The sequence below is a fragment of the Grus americana genome, chromosome 1, assembly GCF_028858705.1.
Source record: "Grus americana isolate bGruAme1 chromosome 1, bGruAme1.mat, whole genome shotgun sequence".
Taxonomy (NCBI): Eukaryota; Metazoa; Chordata; class Aves; order Gruiformes; family Gruidae; genus Grus; species Grus americana.
This window is the reverse complement of record NC_072852.1, coordinates 77,884,264-77,905,351: the sequence shown is the minus strand read 5'-3', so window position 1 is coordinate 77,905,351 and position 21,088 is coordinate 77,884,264. Positions and strand designations below refer to the sequence as shown.

At 42.7% G+C, this 21,088-nt stretch overlaps 1 protein-coding gene across 3 annotated transcripts in view; it reads right to left on the bottom strand.

Moving 5' to 3' along the window:
* The window catches only part of PARVB (parvin beta), a 72,279-nt gene that overhangs the window by 17,522 nt on the left and 33,669 nt on the right, over nucleotides 1–21,088 (bottom strand). For all 3 annotated transcript variants that reach the window (XM_054812577.1, XM_054812597.1, XM_054812587.1), the window contains exons 4-9: nucleotides 17,562–17,664; nucleotides 13,038–13,178; nucleotides 12,069–12,184; nucleotides 3,953–4,011; nucleotides 2,243–2,262; nucleotides 447–508 (exon numbers count right to left, since the gene is read on the bottom strand). In XM_054812577.1, coding sequence (XP_054668552.1) covers nucleotides 447–508; nucleotides 2,243–2,262; nucleotides 3,953–4,011; nucleotides 12,069–12,184; nucleotides 13,038–13,178; nucleotides 17,562–17,664 — 501 coding nt within the window. The remainder of the gene's footprint in view (nucleotides 1–446; nucleotides 509–2,242; nucleotides 2,263–3,952; nucleotides 4,012–12,068; nucleotides 12,185–13,037; nucleotides 13,179–17,561; nucleotides 17,665–21,088) is intronic.

The window sequence follows — 21,088 nt, the reverse complement described above, 5'->3', positions numbered from 1 at the left end:
TCATCTGTAGTACACGAATGAGCTGAAAACAGCTGACTCCGGCCGCTGTTGAGCCTAGTGAAGGGGTCACCGCCGCCAGCCGGTCCTTAGCCTATGGACCAGCCCCTCCTTACTGGAGGACAGCACCCGGGATATAAAACCATGATGATCCTTACCACTGCAAATACTCTGCAGAGTAGCTTTTTCTAATCTGCATCATTTTGATTGAATCTAGCAATGCTACCTAGATAAGCCTGGCCCAATAAACCAGAGTAATGAGACAAGCCTGACCAAAGCCAATGAATCCAGGTACCACCAGGCTCTGAAACAGTGATTTTTGGGGAATAAACACCCTTTTCACTATTTCAGAATCCTCTTCTGCTACATTCCAGATCTTTCTGGATATCTTTCCAAAAGCGTAAGAGAAAAAGCAACGTAGAAAATGAAACCTGAAGTTTATTTCTTACCTTTTTGACTACGCTGAGTTTGTCTGGTGCATGATCAAAGAGTGTGTCAAAGGCATCACGCTCTGGTTTTAGGGCAGAGAAAAAAATAAAATTAATACACCTCCAACAGCCAAGTATGGGAAGCAGGTTATGTGTCACAGGCTTAAGGGTCTGTCTCAGCTGCAAAACACACACTCGAGTTAAAAGTTGTCACACTATTTTGGTGTCTAACTAAACGCCAGACTGAACTCCCTTGGGAATTTTAGAGGTAACTGAAAATAAACTTCTCATTCTCTGATTTCCCTTTTCTGCCATTCGTAATTGGTACACAAAATATGTAGATGGAGGAAAAATTAAAATGCAACACCAATTTTGACCGTGCCTCAATCCTAGCTTAAACAGTGAACCACTGAAACATCACCTGGTTTTGGTGCACTACAGCTACAGTGACAGCTATGGTTGCGTCCACCACTCAGCACCAAAATCAGATATTCATATGGTTAATTTAAAATTACTGGTAGTACCCTTGACTTCAGTAAAGCTTAAAACTGAACACGAGTGAAATCTAATTCAGCAGCGTATGAAGGGTAAAGCTTACATACAGTATGAAGATTTAAATTATGTTTAGACCTTCAAAGCATTGTATAACAATACCTAATCGAATTTAAAATCTACTAAATTGATCATATTGGTGCAACATTTCACACTGTGGCAGCTTTGGGCTGACTGAAATTTTCCAAACGCTGAGTTTTTTGGATTACAATTGTCATCATCAGGTAAAACAAGAAAAAATTAGAAATCTAACCAATTGTAGTTGCATTTTAAAAAAAAAAAAAAGAGTGGAAAAGCGTGCGGGTTTTAAGCTGCTAAAATTTTCAACATAGTTTTTAACAGTTTTTCCAATTTCAAATTCTTTTTATTATTTATTTTAATAGTTTTCTATTCTTAAACAAACAAATTCCTTAAGTATCTGAAGATATATTATTTAGCCCCTATGGCCCCCATAGCCCCTGACATTACTTATTTTCCAAGTACCTCATTAATTATTAATGTAGATACTGTGCAAGAGGGGAAATGGTAGTGTTGACATATTATAACTGAGGAATAGAGAAACTAAATGACTTGTTCTTTGTCACACACAGTCCCTTCCAGGAGACCCCATCTCTTTGGTGAGAAGTTGTAACTTAATGCCACTAACAAAACTAAATGCAAAAAGAGAAGTTTCTCAGCAGCAACATCAAAAAATAACATTTTTTGTTTAGAAGACTAGATCTACGATTGGTAAAGTCTAAACTCTAAAATCTGGTGAACATGGAGGAGGTAAGACACTCCATGCAAAGGAATTACAGGGGGCTGACTGATTGCTGAAAGTGGGCAGATAAACAGAGCTTTCTTAGACCTCATACCATAATGCCTTTGCTTCAGTAATTTTCATGTATTCATTGATATATAAACTAAACAGTCACATTATGAAGAAGGTGTAACTCTTATTGCTGGAGGTTGCAAAGATTTTTACTTGAAAGCCAGTAACAACAGTACTAAGAAATATTGCCTGGTGCAGCATTTTTGCTATTCATTACTTACAAATGAAAACAAATCAACAGAGACCAGTCTACAGAGCACAAGCAGTTTACTGGATTATCTGGTTCTACCCATTATGCTCCACATCTGTGTGGAGTAACAAAACCTGCCCCCACAATACATTCCAACCCCATGGAATTGCTCAATCCATTGTCTTTATCTGCTGAAGGAAAACAGACAAGATATGTGCCTGACAAATTTAAAAAACAAATTTCAGAGTCAACTTTGTTACTTACCAAATCTTCCCATCATCATCCTGCAAGTCAGAGCATTCAAAAATATTGGGTTAGTTCATGACTAATCACTTAGAAAAGACAAGACCACGGGCTTAACGGGCCTTTTCCTGCAAGACGCCGAGGGCTAACCACTCCTACCATGTCAGGAGGCTGAGCATGTCACAGACCAGACTCAACGTGCTGCAGGAATGTCCCCAGCAGACCACCAGTGATGTCAGGCAAATACATTTGAAATGAACGGAAAAGCATAATTATGTTTTAAACATAATTATGACTTCTTACACACAACTATTTTTATGATGAAGAATGAACAAATGTACTTCTGTGTACAGTTTCCACAAATACAGTCATCAGATGCTACACCACACAGCTCAAAAGGAGCAAGGCTATCTATCTCATTTTAATCTGTTTTCTCTGCAGAATGAAAACATACATCATATCTGGATCTTATGTAAATAATACTGCCACATATGAATTATATACACAGCCAGTGACATCACCAGACATATGCAGATGCTTATCAGCTGAGAATCAGGCCCTGATTTGCACAGAGGAATGTGAAAGTATTCAATGAATGTTGGGTTCTGCTGATCATTGCATTTTCTGTAGCTATACTTATGTCTGGGTATGCAACACATTAAACAGCAAACCTCTTAATATTGTGTGATATTAAATAACTTAATAAAATACATATATAAACACACATGTAAATCTGTAAACATCTTTCTTGCTAAAAAATGTCTAAAGCTCACTCCGCAGATTACATCTTACAAACCACATCTGAAGGAGAGGACAAGCTAACTACACTGTTCGAGAGCACAGGAGTGAGGGGAGGATTTTGGCCCACAAACCTGAAGCAGAGCTTTGATCCAACAAAAACCACTACGAGATCTTTAATGTCCACACAGAGATGTTATGATCTCATTTTTGAGCGTTTCCATCTGAACGATCTTCCCCACTGAGCTAGCCACATGGTACTTCATTTATCTTCAAAGTCATGGAAAGCTGAGCCAACTCTACAGGGAGCCAATACACTGATAAACTGAAGGAGGGCTCATGTAAGCCCCTCTTAGAAGAGTTGCCTTCAGGCCACATGAAGGAAAATCTCAGCTTTTATTTGCAGCCAAAGTGCACGTCTAGCCTTCTCCTTATAAAAAGGACTGTAAAAACATAAAGCAAAGTAATCTGTTGCAAAAAATGGAGAGGGAAGAGGTTTATTTATTTTATTTATTTTTGCTGAGCTCTAGTCCTGAGGTACTACTGAAAACAGAGATCATCTCGCCTTACAATTTTAACAGGGTATTACTTCAGTTTTGAGAGGTATTTCAAAGAATTGCCTTTTGCAAACTAGTTCTTCCCCAAAACATCTCCATTGGCCCTTCACCTGAGAGAGGCAACAGCACTGGGCAGAAATTAGTTCTATATAGCTACCTCCAGAAGGCAGGGGGGGAAAGAAAAAGGGTCACAAAGGTCACTTTCAATGAACTATTCAGTTAAAAGCTTCTGTAATACAAGAATGTCAGGAAGACACTTTTCTCCTTTGTAACATATGTCCAGAGACCAAATTATTTCTATATAGTTAAAAAAGCACCACATTAAGGGATTTTGCTAATTTAGCAGGGGCGGGGGGAAGTCTCTCGTTCCTCTTTGTAAACAGCCTCACATTGTGCACCACAGGCACGCTCCGAAGCTAAAGCGTTTTGTGCTTACTCTGTCGTAGTCGTCAGCTCCTCTGTAACGTGAGTGGTCTGAAGGAGGCCTTCGCGTTTCTGGAAAGGTAGATGGAGTCAGAAACAGAGACGGCATTACTAAAGGAGAAGCTTATTAGGGGCTCTGCAGCATTCAGCATCTTTCAGAATCCCAGAGGACAAAACTGGATAAAGTGTGCTGGCTATGTTTTGTAGAGGTAGAGGTGAAACAGCTGATGCAGGAGAGCTCGCTCCCAGAACAGTGGCATTTATCAGGCTGACAGCCAAATGGATGTTTGGAAAATGTATATCTATCTATATATATTTGCAGCCAACAAACTCGCTAACAGTTCTCCTCCTGAGACCAGAGTCAACATCGTGCTTGGAACACAAATTAGAGAGAGTTTGTCAGCCCCATCTTAAATTCCCCAAGGGCACTCGTTCATGTCACGGTGTCAACCAACAATTTGACACAATTGGCAGCCTGGCTCTCTGGAGATGTCTGGGGCTGAAATAACACGGATGGCTGCCCCCACGCCATGGCTCCGGTGTGCCGGCAAAGCTCTCCGGGCATGAGGGCAGCTCTCCTTGAGCAGGCACGTTACTGAGGCCACCAGCCACACACCTGTCAGGAACACATCCACCAAGGAAACGTAGGGAGCATAAAAAGCCCAACTAGTGATTTCACAATGAATAGTATTTCCCTGCTACTGGGGTATTTCTCCCTGGGATCATTTTCTGCATGAATAAGGAGTCTCCTACCCAACAGAGAGTTAGCATGTGGTGAGACTCAGTTTCAAAACAGCTTTACAACAGCTTCCTCAGCTCTGTTAAGACACAGCCCCCTGACAAAGGTGGGGTCAAATGCTTCTGAGCTTCTCCAGAGTTTTTGAGACATGGCACATGCCTTTTGGAGGTTGGAGGTGCGTTTACCTGAGTCAAAAACTTTCTTAACACCTCTATGGGTCTCTTCCAGAACTATGGTCCCTTCCTTACGCCTGAACAGAGGAATTCCTTTCCTCCCTTCTCTATGTTTAAAATACCTTTCGGAGGTTGGAAGTGCTTTTACCTGAGTCAAAAACTTTCTTAACATCTCTATGGGTCCCTTCCAAAACTATGGGATAGAGCCTTACACCTGAACAGAGGAATTTCTTTCCTCCCTTCTCTATGTTTAAAAAGCTGACACAAAGAGCTCAAATCTCAGCAGCCATCTAGGAACCGGGTCTGTCAGAATGACTTACGGCAGGGTTAATGAAGCTGCTAGCTCAGGTAAGCAGGGAAACCACCTCCCCAGGCACAAGCTCCGTACACATATGCCATCTCAATCATTTTCACCAGCTGAACCTCAAACAAGAACTGATTAGGGAGAACAGCTTTGAAGAGAAACACATCCTTCCTTCCCCAGAAGCAATCCAAGAAATAAAAATCAAAATCTAAAAACCAGTAAGAAGAACTCCTGCCCTTCGACTCCCTACTCAATGAATGAAGGCAGACCTGCTTTCTCAAGCCACCACCCAGGGAGCCTGGCTGAAAGCACAGCGGGAGCCGTGGTCTCCCATCACTGCGCTGTTACAGCTCCGTGCCTGAGCTGGGCCCCGCGCCGGATGCTGCCAGCTGGCCCCGTCTTCACAGCCCCTCGCTCCCCTATCGTGCATACATCTCATCCTGCTCCCCCGAGGGGGCCATGGGAACGGCGCCAGGAGGTTTGGCGAAACAAGCCAGGACGACAGCATGGATGGAAAAATGAGGAAGCATCTGACAGGGCAATGTTTTCTTGCATACAAAACAATGTTGTCTTTATTCCATCCCACCACGTCTCTGCTTTATAACACAGGTTTCTGGACCTTCCAGGCACTGTGTACCCCTGGGAGAAGATGCTATAAACTGTGAACAAAAACTCAGTAAGTGGTGACTAGCGAATAATGCCTCCAAACGCCTGATAAGAAAGAGGAATGGATGCCAACATTGACGTAGGTGGAAACGGTAGGATTTCTGCGTAGCCCCCCTCCGAGGCAGCTAAGTATGCCGCTTGCACAGCAAGCCTAGGTCCCTTGGCCTTGCAATCCAAAAGCAAATGTCATTCTTTGATAAAACTTTGATTCCTTGCACCACTGTCACCAGACACATTTATTCTTCATCCTGCCTTGCCTCTGACCTTTCAGTCTGCAACTCAGACTCCAAGGGAGTAACTGTAAAAATACCCTCGATCTCTCAGTAGCACCAAGGTAGGACATGCTGAATTTTAAAAATGCAAATAAGGAAAGCTAAGCACAAAAGATGGCAATTCCTGAGCCTTGCAAAAATAACCAACACAGTGAGCCTTAAGAACAATTTTTACACTTATTTCTGAGAATATTTTTGTTTTCCTGAACTAGGGTTTTCCTTCATCATGCAAGTTTATGTTTCAAATATCAGGCAGTAGATTCAGCTGGAAGAAAAATCTCAGGATTTTCAGTTCTCACTGGAAGCACGCACTGAAACCACAAAGTTTCTCTTCTCCCTGCCCTCACTGAGGAGGCACATGCTGAGTCCTCCAATATTAAAACATGTATCATCTTAGACTCTTAAATCAGCACTTAGAGTAGCTATCAACAGGATCTTGACTAGAAGACCCACCTAAACCCTTGTTCTGCTAGGACCCTTCACGTATGACTTGGACGTATATTGCCATGGTTACAAAATTTTCTATTTCACAAAAACCATCAAGAAAACCAATTCTGGAAGCTGATTTCAAAAAGGTTTGAAAGTAACTAGGTTTCAGGAACTCTACTCTTGAGAGGGGCTACCTCATGGTGCCCATTATAAAATAACATGAACAAAAGTGGGTTTCTGCTGGGTTAGTCTTGTAGTTGTTCTGAGTAATACTGACAGATAGATAGATAGATAGATAGATATAGATAGATAAGGGTTCTTCCTTTATCTTCAATGAAGGTAAGTGTGTTGGGTTTGCGTGGCAAGGTTTTGGTAGCGGGGGGGCTACAGGGGTGGCTTCTGTGAGAAGCTGCTAGAAGCTCCCCCTGTGTCTGATAGAGCCAATGCCAGCCGGCTCTAAGACGGGCCCGCCGCTGGCCAAGGCCAAGCCAATCAGCGCCTCTGTGATAACATATTTAAGAAGTAGAAAACACTTAGAGAGAGAGAGCTTTTGCAGCCGGAGAGAGGAGTGAGAAGATGTAAGAAACTCTGCAGACACCAAGGTCAGTGCAGAAGGAGGGGGAGGAGGAGCTCCAGGCGCCGGAGCAGAGATCCCCCTGCAGCCCGTGGTGAAGGCCATGGTGAAGCAGGCTGTCCCCCTGCAGCCCATGGAGGAAGGATGAGGGGGTGTAGCGATTCCACCTGCAGCCCGTGGAGGACCCCACGCCGGAGCAGGTGGAGGCAGCTGAAGGAGGCTGCGGCCCGTGGGAAGCCCACGCTGGAGCAAGTTCCCTCTTCACGGGTCCACCGGTCCGGCCAGGTGCTACCAAAACCTTGCCACGCAAACCCAACACAGTAAGGTAGAAAGTCTTCTAAAATGCTTGTGGGTTTCTGAGCAAACTATACAGTGCAGGACCAAAAAAGGATAGTGTATTGTTTGACAGATACAGATCCAGCTACAGATCTTTCTCAGACTATTTTTAATTAAAAAAATAAAGCCCAACCAAAACCAAAAACAGCACCTTAGGAAAGTCTCAGTCTGTCACTTCAAGATGCTAAAGCAAGGGAAGAATTCAAGGGAAGGGCAGAATCACCCCCAGTCTGTGGAGATCTTGACAAACACTTTCCATGTAGCACAGTGCTGTCATAATATAATCTGATTTTATGGAGCAGGGCACTAAAAATTAGAGAGGAAAAAGCCCATAACACTTACACAAGCTAATAGTATTCTGCATTGCTCTGGGACAGGCTATGAAAATGCAAACAACTTGGCTAAGCAGGAAGTTGCTAAACCAGTATGATTCTCTTATCTTCATGGTATAAGCACAGCCCTTGTGAGCAAGAAGCACCTCATGCATCTGCACAGTGTGAGAACAGCTCAACAAAGTTGATAATGACAATCCTAAGTGCCAAAGTCACCCATGAAAGTGAGACTTAGCTAGTTTTGAAAATTTCAGTGTGGGTGTGTTCTCGCACAATACTCCCACAACATAGAATCATAGAATGGTTAGGGTTGGAAGGGACCTCAAAGATCATCTAGTTCCAACCCCCCTGCCATGGGCAGGGACACCCTCCACTACACCACATTGCCCAAAGCCTCATCCAACATGGTCTTAAACACTTCCAGGGATGGGGCCTCCACAACCTCTCTGGGCAACCTGTTCCAGTACCTCACCACCCTCACAGTAAAGAAGTTCTTTCTAACATCTAATCTAAATCGACCCTCCTTCGGCTTGAACCCACTACCCCTTGTCCTGTCACTACACTCCCTCATAAACAGTCCCTCACCATCTTTCCTGCAGGCCCCCTTCAGATACTGGAAAGCCACAATTAGATGTCCCCGGAGCCTTCTTTTCTCCAGGCTGAACAACCCCAACTCTCTCAGCCTGTCCTTATAGGAGAGGTGCTCCATCCCTCCAATCAGCTTCGTGGCCCTCCTCTGGACTCGCTCCAACAGCTCCATGTCTCTCCTGTACTGGGACCCCCAGAGCTGGACGCAGTACTCCAGGTGGGGTCTCACCAGAGCGGAGTAGAGGGGCAGGATCACCTCCCTCGACCTGCTGGTCACACCTCTTTTGATGCAGCCCAGGACACGGTTGGCTTTCTGGGCTGCAAGTGCACACTGCTGGCTCATGTTGAGCTTCTCATCAATCGATACCCCCAAGTCCTTCTCCTCAGGGCTGCTCTCAATCCATTCCTCGCCCAGCCTATAGTCATGCTTGGGATTGTGCCAATCCACGTGCAGGACCTTGCACTTGGCCTTATTGAACTTCATGCGGTTTGCACAGGCCCACCTCTCCAGCCTGTCAAGGTCCCTCTGGATGGCATCCCTTCCCTCCAGCGTGTCGACCACACCACACAGCTTGGTGTCATCGGCAAACTTGCTGAGGGTGCACTCAATCCCACTGTCCATGTCGCCGACAAAGATGTTGAACAGTGCCGGTCCCAGTACTGACCCCTGAGGAACGCCACTCATCACCATTCTCCACTTGGACATTGAGCCATTGACCACAACTCTTTGAATGCCACCATCCAGCCAGTTCCTTATCCACCGAGTGGTCCATCCATCGAATCCATGTCTCTCCGATTTAGAGACAAGGATGTCATGCGGGACAGTGTCAAATGCCTTGCACGAGTCCAGGTAGATGACATCAGTTGCCCTTCCCTTATCCACGGACGCTGTAACCCCATCACAGAAGGCCACCAAGTTTGTCAGGCACAATTTGCCCTTAGTGAAGCCATGTTGGCTGTTACCAGTCACCTCCTTATTTTCCATGTGCCTGAGCATAGTCTCCAGGAGGGTCTGCTCCATAATCTTGCCAGGCACAGAGGTGAGACTGACCGGCCTGTAGTTCCCTGGGTCTTCCTTTTTACCCTTCTTAAAAATGGGGGTTATGCTCCCCCTCTTCCAGTTGGCGGGAACTTCGCCGGACTGCCAGGACTTCTCAAATATGATGGTGAGTGGCCTGGCCACTTCATCCACCAGTTCCCTCAAGACCCGCGGATGCAACTCCTCAGGTCCCATGGACTTGTGCACCTTCAGGTTCCTTAGATATTCTCGAACCTGATCTTCTCCTACAGTGGGCGGTTCTGCATTCTCCCAGTCCCTGCCTTCTGTGACCTGGGCAGTGCGGCTCAAGCATTTGCCAGTGAGGCATCTTGCAAGGTTTTCTTGCTGCGGGGTCAATTCTGCAAAGCTTACAAAGGTTACTTAACAAACTGTTGATTAATCCCCTTAAATGCATATTCAAGCAAGAGGCAGCATTTAAACTAAAACCTCTTAAAGCAGACATATTAATTGTGATCTAGTTTGACAGAACTTTAATCATTATTTGGATCTGTAATAGATCATTTAACAATAAATTGATAATTATAATAATCATCTTCTTAATAATAGTTTTCTTACTTGGATTAGGAACAATATTAACCTCATTACCATTCTTCTATTCGTCATTAGTGTAACAAAGGCTAAATAAAATCCATTTAAAGAGATCTGTGTTACTGAACTAGCATGCATTTTTAGACTAAATTATGGGTGCTGAAGTACAAAAACTCAATCTACCGAACTATAAGGCAAAAGTTATTGTTGCAGAAGAAACATGCCTCAGTTTATACTGTGCCTTGCTTTCCATTTAAATAAACAAAGCTGAAGAGTTGCAAGCTTTTCTTAGCAGTGGGATGTGGGGGGTGAAACAAGCCTCCTCTTGCACGGGGCCAGCTGAGGTAGGCTCACAGCCTGCAGATGCCATAACCATCTCCAGGACTCCAGGCTCCAGGTCCAAGAGCAAGCGCTTACAGCCTCTAGAGCTTAAGTTAACTCACATTGCACCATTGCTCTGATGTCTTGTGGCACTCCTTTGGGGATACAGCAGTTGCTCTTCTCTCTTTCATTTCTGTCAGCCTTTATCTCACCCTGTCTTCCTTCACCTCAGCTTTGTCTCAAGATGCAGGGACTCTGGTGAATCAGATTCTCTCTGTAGGTGTCTTCTCTACATCTCTCCAACAGGAAAAGATGAAAACACCTTCTCCACAGCCTTCCTTGGCATGGAGGGTCCTGAAGCTTGAACTAAGGACAAGGAAAGGGAGACTTTCCCTCTTTACCTAAGGTTTTTTTTTGACTCATCAGTTACAGAAGACACTTCACTGTACTGGGCAGAAGATTCCTAGCATCAGGGTGCCAGAGGACTGTTGACCACCTTATATTTACATTTGCCCCCTTACCAAGACAGTCAAAAGAAATTTAAAAAGAAATTAGCCTCCCATTTACATTTGTGTTGCTTTATACCTAACTCAGTGTTCTCAAAATGAAAGAACTACAGCAGCCTGAAAGCAGTTCAAAATCACTTCTTAAAGATAATACATACATTTATTGTGAGCCAGGGAGTATCCATCAATTACTCATTTACATCACACCCTGTACGTCTAGAGTATTCAGGCAGGCAGCCTGGAAAATGCCATTATTTAAATGTAAAGCAAAATGAGGCTTGCCTAATCAACCACCATGCAATTGCAATCTTGTAAGGGGATCCACATTTGCAAAACAGAGTTTGAGATCATATTATCTTCTTTACTCTTGAAAGGAACCTACTACAGCCTGACAGCTTTAACGATAAATGGCACAAACAGAAAGCCCTTCCACAGCCTGCTGCCAGCAGCTGAACCTGCCTTGCAACGATAGCACTGAGCACCACAGCGAACAGTCACGGCATGATCGGAGTGCCAGCTGGAACAGCTCTGCCTGGTGTTTCAACAGCTGTTGAGAAAAGCTGGGTTCGCATGCTACAGACTGTACTGCCACAGGAGCTTCAGCTGGGATAGGAGCAGAGATAAAACGCAAGAGTACGTGTGCTCCGAAAGTAGAGTCTTTGTAGAGTGAAAGGAAACGGTCAACACCAAGCAGAGAAAGGAATAACTAGAGCACTATCTAGGGCAGGAGGGAAGAAGTCAGGACTCCTCAGGTCAGATCTCTTCTCCTTATCTAAGGAAAGCTAACAAAAACACAAGGCTGTGAAAGAAATGATGAAAGCCTATTAGCATGCCAAGGAAAACAACATGTCTAAGTTTGTATAATAAGTCATTGGGGAAAAACAGCATCAGTAACAGACTTCCCAGACTAGGGAGATTCTATGTGCTGAAATTCCTTTCTGTAATGTTTGTGTTTCAATGGCTTCTATACAAAAAATGCATGGCAAAAACCATTTACTAAAGTGCCAGAAATTACAGACACAACTCACTCTCATACAAAATCCCATCGTGTGTTTTTAGCTTGGTATTGCAATAGCAAATGGTGGTCCCAAACTTATTAAAGATATGATGCTCTTGGGATCACATTTAAGCACACCAAAAATGCATTCCCAGGACTGGGACTCACTAAACAATTGGGATGAGAATTTTCTAAATGACAAGAGATCGGGGGAACGATGGGCGGGAGCAGCCCAGTACTGCAAAATCAGTGTGACAATAAATTATATTGTTCTGATCAATTTCTTTTATGAGTTCATACTCACCCGCACAACTACCACTTGTACAGACACATGTTCAGGTAGTCGAATGGGAGCCCGGAAATGCATTGCCAAAGCTACCAGAAGGTGAAGAATGGAAATCAGATTCTTGCCATGGATTGCTGCAGGGAACAAGGAAAATGAAGCAAATAAAAGAATACTGAGGCCTTATTTTAAACAAACAGCTCTGGCAAAAAGGCAGTGAAAAATGCCTTTGGTGAACACAAAGAAAAACACATTTTCTCTTTTTATTCTTCTTTCCTAAATTAACAAGGCTACACTATAATCTTACAGGTAGCAAAGCCCAGATTCAACCCTCCCTTTAAGTTACATGCCTAACTTAGGAATCCAAACACTTCAGCTCCCTCTCTAGTCAGAGACAGGCAGGCTCATTCACTTCCCTTCCACTGTACTGGAGAATACTGGAGAATTCTGCTTTTAGCAGACTTCCAAAGTGTTAACACAAGCTTCCCTGGCTGTAAGCGATGAACCCCACTCACTACCTAGGTGAAGGGACTTCTCAAATTCCGTTCTCACTTTTGGATTGCAACAGGCCATGCTTGAACAGAGGGCGCTTTCTGCTTAGCCTGTCCAAAGGGCACCCTCCAGCAGGATGCAGGATCCTTTCACTCCGGTGGCCTGAAGGATTTAGACCGCCCTCTAGTACTTGAATGACTAACACATTTCTTGTATCTGTAGGGATTCAAATTCAGGAAGCAAAAAACTTTCTAATGAAAGCATATCCTCAAAGGAATAAATTACTTCAATTATCCCATAGCCATGTACCTCTGTCCTTAAACAAAGACTACTGAAGAAGGTACCAGTTACAATCCATACATGGATGTGGTAACACCCTCTATGCAAAAAAATAAATTTTAAAAAACCCACTGCATCACAGAGAATATGATCAACCTATTGATTATCATACCCTCCTTGCCTGTGAAGCTGAGACAGAAAGCATAACAGAGTCCTTACAGTCAACGTTCCACTTGATTGTCCAGCCATGGGGTCGGAGTAAATCATGGACAGCTTCCAGGACTGTCTGCAACTTTTGTTTCTGACCAATTTCAGATTGCGTCACTTCTGCCACGTTCAGTTTACGGTCAGCCAATTTTTCTGCATTTGAAAAAAATAACAACAAAAAGAACAGGCAAAATCAGATTAAGCAAGGGTCTGGTTGGAAATAATGAGCACAGAGCACTGGGTAGAGATGGACTCTGCTAGAAATTTTCCAAGAGAATGATTTTCCCCAGAAAGCAAAATAGCTGCAAAGCAAACCTTTCATCAAAGTGTGTCAATTCTGATAAAACCTGTGATAGAAAACTGCTAAGGTCTGGCAAAACGTGCTCCTAAATCAGGTGTCAAAATATATGACAACTTTCATATAGGGACCAAGTTAGCAATAATATTTATTGTACCTCCCGTTTTCTTTCACCGCTGAGAAGAATTTGGCACAACACAGCCTTCACAACACAAGGAATCTGCACAGGCTTAATGGACTTTTATAATTACAAGTTCATTTAGGATAAAAAAAGGGAAATATAGTGTGAACATTTACTTCAGCTTGATAAGCTTTATTTCAGGTTAGCTGAAGGTATGAATTTAAGCTAAAGCAAACTTTGCCTCCTCAAACCATCAAGAGTCATAGACCCACAGATTTGTACTGGCTCAGTGGAACTGATTTAAAGAAAGAAGTAAGTTGGTACAATCTTGTCATGTTGTTATGACATTGTCATATCATGATTGATTGCTTCAAAAAAATGAACTAATAAGGGAAAATTTGTAAAATGCCATTAGTAAAATTTGAATTCTGTTTCTGTAATATAATTATTTGTTGCCAAAGTCATAGACAAGTCATCCTTCTCTTCCGCTGCCTTGTGGCTCTTGCCAAAGACACAAGAGCTGAATTTCTCTAAAAAAAGAAGAAAAAAGGAAAAAAAAGAAGAAAGAGAGCTGAGGAAGGTGGGGTAGAGTCCTCCAGCCACCAGAGCAATGGGAATGGTTGATCTCTTTTCTGCCTTCACCTTGGGGAAAAAATGGTCAAACTCACTCTGCTGCTGGGACTAGGAGGTCAGGACCAGTTGAACATATTCCAGTTATAGATTACTATTCCAGTGTTTAAAACAAAAACCGTACTTCACCAAAACTGTTTTCACAAAATGGGATGGGCTTCAACTTTGAAGATTCTTTCAGAAACATTTCAGAGTTCTAAAAACCTATTATTCCAATAATGGAAATATTTCTGCTCTCAAGTTTAAGAGTCTGTTTATTCTGGACCTTTTACCTAGTTGAAGATAGATATTTCTGTTTTTAGAAAGTGACAGAAATACAAAAGTACTTTAATAACCCAAACAGAAGAGACTTGCAGGTTATCAGCTCACAAATACTTTGAACATGTTGACTGTTTCTGTTAATCTACAGGAGGAAATTTTTATCAATATCTGAATAATATTAATAATAAAAATGTTCTTTAGCCAAGATGTCTCTGAGTTGTTTTTAGACTGACTACCAAAACATGCAAACATTAAATTATTCTAGACTTTTTTTTAAAAAATTATACTACAAGATTCATTTTTTGGTCACATGTTATGGCTCCTATCTACTCTCAGCCCAAGTTAGCTGCCAGTCAGCAAGCAGAAATGTATTTCCTTTCACCCTGACACCACGTGTACCAAGCCACTCCAGTCCCTCTGAGTGGCACTACTTGTACCTTGATAAAATTAACTAAACACGGAGCTCCACCTCAATCAGTCAGACAGCCATTTGCTAATCTCTTAATCCAAACTACTTCAAAACAAGCCCACTGACAAGCTGTCGTCTTTTTTTTTTTTTTTGTCTCTCCTATCAAGACAGATCTTCTTGAAACATCACTCACAAGCAAGGCAGATTACTACTACTTGAAGTTTAATGACCCTACTTCGTTAGCCTTTCCCGCAGGCACCAGAAAAGAAGACTTGCACAACAGAGAGCTGACTTAATTCTCAGGCCTCAAGCAGCAGAAGCACCACCACAAGCATGATATCCTTTGCCTCTTGCACCAATGAGACAGCACGAAGACGGATAGATTCAGTAATATGCGTCTTGCTGAAGAAACCAAGACACCACTGAAGAACAACACAAGACTGGGGCTGAGTTGTGATAGCTTCAGGTCAGGGGAGAAGCATTTGGTCTCCAGTCAGAGGCCCCACAGGAAAAAAATGAGGAAAAACTGTTACCGGAAAGTGGCAAAATAATTCTCTCTAAGACTTATTTTGAAGTTTTAGAAAGCAGGTGTTCTTTATTGCAGCGCTGGGTGCACGGGGGATAACTCCACCTAACGTGCACAGCCAAAAGACAAAACTAGCAAGTATTTATACTATGTTGATATACATATTCGGTATACTTCCGAGTAGTGCTTATCACATTCATGGATTTTCCGGGAACTCATTAGCATATGCTAATATCTTTCGCGCATGTTTGTTGGCACCTCCAGGTGGTCTTTGGGGGTCTTCAGACTCAGTCCTGGTATCACATACACCTTAACCCTCAAGGCTGGTTTTGTGATCACCTTGTAACTTTCTTATCTTTGCGCATCTGTTCTTCCAAGGCCGAGCTGTTTAAAATGAGATTGTTCCAAAGCTTCTTATCTTACAACTAATTATTTTCTAAGTTACAATGGTTTCCCTTTTGTTTGGTTACATCTATTGAGCAATGGCTCTAATTGCTTGAATTGATCTTAATATTTCAATATTCACAGGTATCAAAACCAATCCAGTTAAAGTCTCAGGCTGGAAGATGTACCAGCCCACCTTTCCTCCTGTACGATACGCTAAATCCAACTGAGCTACATACGTAGCTAGGAGGGCTACATACGCAGCTCAGAGGGCTACAAGGATGATGAGGGGACTGGAGCATCTCTCATATGAGGAAAGGCTGAGAGAGCTGGGTCTGTTTAGCCTGGAGAAGAGAAGACTGAGAGGGGATCTCATCAACGCTTATAAATATCTAAAGGGTGAGTGTCAAGAAGATGAAGCCAGACTCTTTTCAGTGGTGCCCAGTGACAGGGCAAGGGGCAACGGGCACAAACTGGAACACAGGAAGTTCCATCTCAATATGAGGGAAAACTTCTTTACTGTGAGGATGACCGAGCACTGGAACAGGCTGCCCAGAGAGGTTGTGGAGTCTCCTTCTCTGGAGATATTCAAAACCCGCCTGGATGCGATCCTGTGGAACCTGCTCTAGGTGATCTTGCTCGAGCAGGGGGGTTGGACTAGATGATCTCCAGAGGTCTCTTCCAAGCCCCACCGCTGTGTGTGATTCTGTACATACAACTAAGCACTTTTTAAATGTCTGCAGGCCTGAGGGTGGAACCATGGCCTCCACAGGGAGAGTAAGGAAGCAGTGATACCTATGACAAATGACTACAGAGAAATGCACTACCACCAGCTGAAACAGCAGTGTCTATATGTTAAGTACAACAGTATTCACAGAAATACTCCCCAGCTAAAATTAACTCTACATCCCTGCTGCCCACCATGTCTGGAGGGTCCCAGCTGCAGTCTCACCAAGCAGTGTTAAAAGTACTCTCATTTTATTCCTCAAGTTATTTCTGAGGAGTTTTAATTGCACACAAAGTTAATCGTTGCTAACAAATTATAAAAGCTCTTGAATGTTCACCAAAACGCTGTACACCCGTTATTTAAGGGGCATATGCAGAAAATTCAGTAAGCAGCATCCGTTAGCACCAGTGGGATTAGCACCACTAGGTCCTCTTGCCCCACTCTGAGACATACATCCCACATCCCAACCCACTCTTGAAAACATGTCATAAGTAAACTGAGAGCAGTCTGACGATCTGTGTCTCCAAAAAACAGTGTGAATTTACAATGGCACTTGAAGCTTCAAGCCTCTTTGTTTGTTAAAAGCGCCCCCATAAATCACTGCATCATCACAAGGTTTTCTCCTTTGTGCTTCTGGCATGAACGCACACATCGCAAAGATGTAAGGGGGCTGCAAAATCGCAATTGCTTAACTAAGTATATCCTTTCATGAATCATTTGCACATAAGTGCACGTTATGAGTGTGTGCCTGCTGCCATGCATTCTCTTCTTCTCATTTGTCCCCTAAAAGTAATTCTGTCAGGACCTCAAAAAAGTTCTCAGCCCAAAAGCTCTCAGAAGCAAACTATACAGACAAAATTCTGGACCACATGGCTTCTGCTTGATCTGCCACTGGAAACATAAATCTTTTCACCTTTTTTCTACCACATATTTCAGCTGTCTGGACTATGCTTAGTCCATGAAACAGATGCCTAGGAATTATCTGGATTTCCTCCCCTTTCAGCAGACAGCCTGAGAAGAACAGATGGAGAAGCTGACACTGCAGCTATCAGTGAAACAAACTGTATCCCTGGTGAGATGGTGAGTTACTGCACAGATCTACTGCTGTCTGCAGCTCTGGAAGAGATTAACTTTGGGCCCCTTCCAGTCTTTGGGGCCGCCTTCTCTTGTGTGAACTCACCTAGCAGCTTTTGCAGCACCTGCCCATCATAAAGGTCCTCTTCCAGCTGTTTGACAATGATTCTCTCTTCCACCAGCACATCATTAATCCAGTCAATTAGAACCTGGAAGTACAGAAAAAGGAGGCTAATGTCGAAAAACCACTGAAATACGTTCCTTCCATTTGAGGCAGTAATCAGGAACATAAAACAGAGCAAGAGAAATCATATTTATATATTTCCAAGTTACAGAGAAATACCAGGCAAAGAGATGCTTTTGTTCTATTGTTTTTAATTCAGGTCTTGCAGCATGGCAATTTTAGTGCCCTCTATTTTTCCTCATTAAAATGTTTCCTTATTGCACCAATTCTAAAGCAAGTAGCAACTAGCAGCTCTGCAACAATAACCTTTGCTAGTACCTATGTTCTATGTTCTCCAGGCCCCAAAACTCATGTCTTACCTGTTTTATGTGAACAGCAGACCTGCCAATAGATGACAACAGTCCCACGCTCCCACCATGATCTCTACCTTGAATAGATGTGAGTGGTGTGCCAGGAAGAAGAGCTTCAGAGGGGAAAGAGTGAATGCTCCTACTAACATGAGCTAAACAGACCCACTAGCTAGATCCCTGCCATTAGCAACAGGACAAGGCATTTTGTCTTAACCTATTACAGAAAACAGAAGACTGAAATTAAAATTTGGGTCAAATGGGCCTCATAACCATTCTTCAACATATGTAATAGTCCCCATATGCTGACTACTGTAACTATAAAAATCATTCAATCACCTGCAAAACAGAAATGATCATAAAGAACATTTAAAAAGAAAAGGAACATAGTTTAAGTTTTCCAGGTGCCAAAGATAATAATTTCCAAACAATTACAGGAAAAACACCTTTGATTGTTTGAAGTTTGCAGTAGTGCTTTCCTGCAATTTATTATTTGGAAAATTAAATTTCTTTCACAAAAATAACATAGTTCTGTGGGAGGAGATGCAATGTTAAATCCTGCTAAATCCTTGATTTTGTAAGAGGAGAAGACTATTGCCAGTCATAGACATGCAAAATCCGTTAACTAGAGCCACCTAAAGCAATGAGCCTCACCTAAAAATTCTGCAGTTTTTAATTTGCTTCATATAAAACTGTGGATTCTTTAAATTCACTTTCTGATTAGATCCCATACTTCTGTCTCTCTTCGGCTAAGAAAGCTTTGGGGTTTTAATATACAAGAAATTGTGAAACAAAAGCAAATAAACAAAATATAGACAGGCTTGTACTGGAAAACACCCGCACAGGCAATCCTAGGAAACACAAGCATTTGAATATGTTGGTCACAAGGTCATTGAAGTAATTCAGCCTGCCTGCTGAGGTTCACTGAATCTACCAAACCTCAAGTAAGTTTTGCTAGGCTTAGCATTCACAAAGAAGTTTACTATCCACACGTGAAATACTAATGCTTCATGTACCTCTAATCTATATCTTTAGTACTTCCAAAGCATGCTGAAAATGTGCAGGGCTGAAACTCAGCTCTAAAAATAGTCTAAGTGGCAAATTTTAGCTGAGTGATGTGGCAACCAGTCAGTTCATGGAAAGCAAGGATCAGCATCAATGCTCATGTACATAAATCACTTTTGCCCTCTAAGCTGCCCAGAGGGATGAAAAATCTCAATAATAAATATTACTCCTCTAAAGAGCTTTCTTTCAAAATAAAGCTTGTCTGGTAATTCATTCACTAGTCAATATCAGCAACTTGTATCAAAAGTGGTCTTCTCTAGAGGTAAAGGAAAAGTGGACGTGACATTTGAAGACAGATATGGATACACAAGGATGTGCTCTGCACGAGTATTATTGCCCCACTGCTCCCCTGTGACCTTGCAGGAACCTTATGTATCACTCGGGCCATTCCCTCTATCAGATGGCTTCCACTGTGCGGTTACAGCTACCGTCACCATTCCAACACGTGCCACCAAGTTGTTCCACACTCTCACGTCCACCTGATGCCATATGTTGGGCAGGAGGATCACAGGGTTTCTCCCTCTCCTTCCCCTGCCTCACGTTCCCCTCCTACAACACCTTCATGGCTTGCGCTGCCAATGAATTGACAACTGCACTTCTGCTTGAGCAGCCCAGCCTGCTGGCACACCGGCTACTGCCGGCGCTTGGGGTCCTGGACTGAAAGGGGTATTGCAGCACCGTGCGCGGGCAGGTACAGTCATCCCCTCACTTTGGCTGTGGTCACACAAGCAATGCTGGGAAGCCTGTCTCCTGACATACGCTCCAACATGCTCTGGAAACCATCCTGCTTCTATGTCATGCAGCCTGGTATATATATCACGTACAGCAGAAAAAAATGTCAAGACAATTTTCTTCCTGCGTTTCAACCTCTAGCAGTTCTCAGGATGCCTTTTCAGCAGCCTCCAGATCAGGTGAACTCTCCCTGCCCGGTCCTTCTCCTCTGAATTTAAAGCTAGGGTTTTCAAAAAATCCTAACATGTCAGCTATCATCTGCCATAGGGCATCAAACCTTCGGATTTCTTTTGAAAACCCCAACCAAAATTAGCTCATCAGAGATTATAGACAGCAAAAGTTAAATGCAAGAAGATACAGCCTAAATAAAAGAGTTAGCAGAGCTCTGCTCCGCAGGTAGGGAACCATGACCACATCTGGAAAGAAAGCTCCAATCATCTATTCTTGTCTCTTTCCATCTTTTTCAGGGAATAGAAGGGCATTTATGGTAAAGGGCTAGAGAGAGACATTAGACAAGTTAGCAAAGGATTACCACAGCTGGAAGACAATGAGAAGAGGGATACCATCTTTCACCTCGAAAACTGTTTACTAGTGACACAGAAAAGTGAGTCCTAAATAACAAGATATTTTCTTGTCATAGATCATCTAGAAAGAGATTTTCTATGCCTGTCAATAAGGCGACTGCCCAATTCCAAAGTGATACAATTTCGACACACACAGACACCAAGAGAAAAACAACTGAAGAAATTGAAGTCATGGAAGATTTAGGTCTTCCATAAGATTTACAGAGCAGACTTTCAAAAATTATCTGAAGTTCAGCTGAAATGATCATTTGATAATTAGATCCCATTACAGTCCCTATAGCAAGAGGCCTGATTTCCAAAAGTCCTCAGAAGATTTGTTAAAGGAAGACTCAGGATGCTAAACTATTTGAAACCATTAATAAACATTTTATTTTGTCTGTCCTGTGCTGAATGGTATTGAAGTCAGAATCTAGAATATGCCAAGGAATTAAAAATAAAAGTCTGGAAGTACCTTCTAATGCAGGAGCCAACATCCCATTTGCAAGAGTGTAGGTACACAGGAATCACAAAGTGCCTTTGGGTACAAGGTGTTAAAAAAGGGAAATACTTACACTATGTGCTACTTAAATGTTTCAGAAATTTAGCACTGATAAACTTCTGGAAAAAAACTACATAAAAGAGATACAAATTAAACAAGGTCTAGCCACAGTTATTTTCTTATTTTAATAGTTCAGCACCTGAGTGAAAGAAAAATATCCCAAAGAACATTCTAACTTCTTTA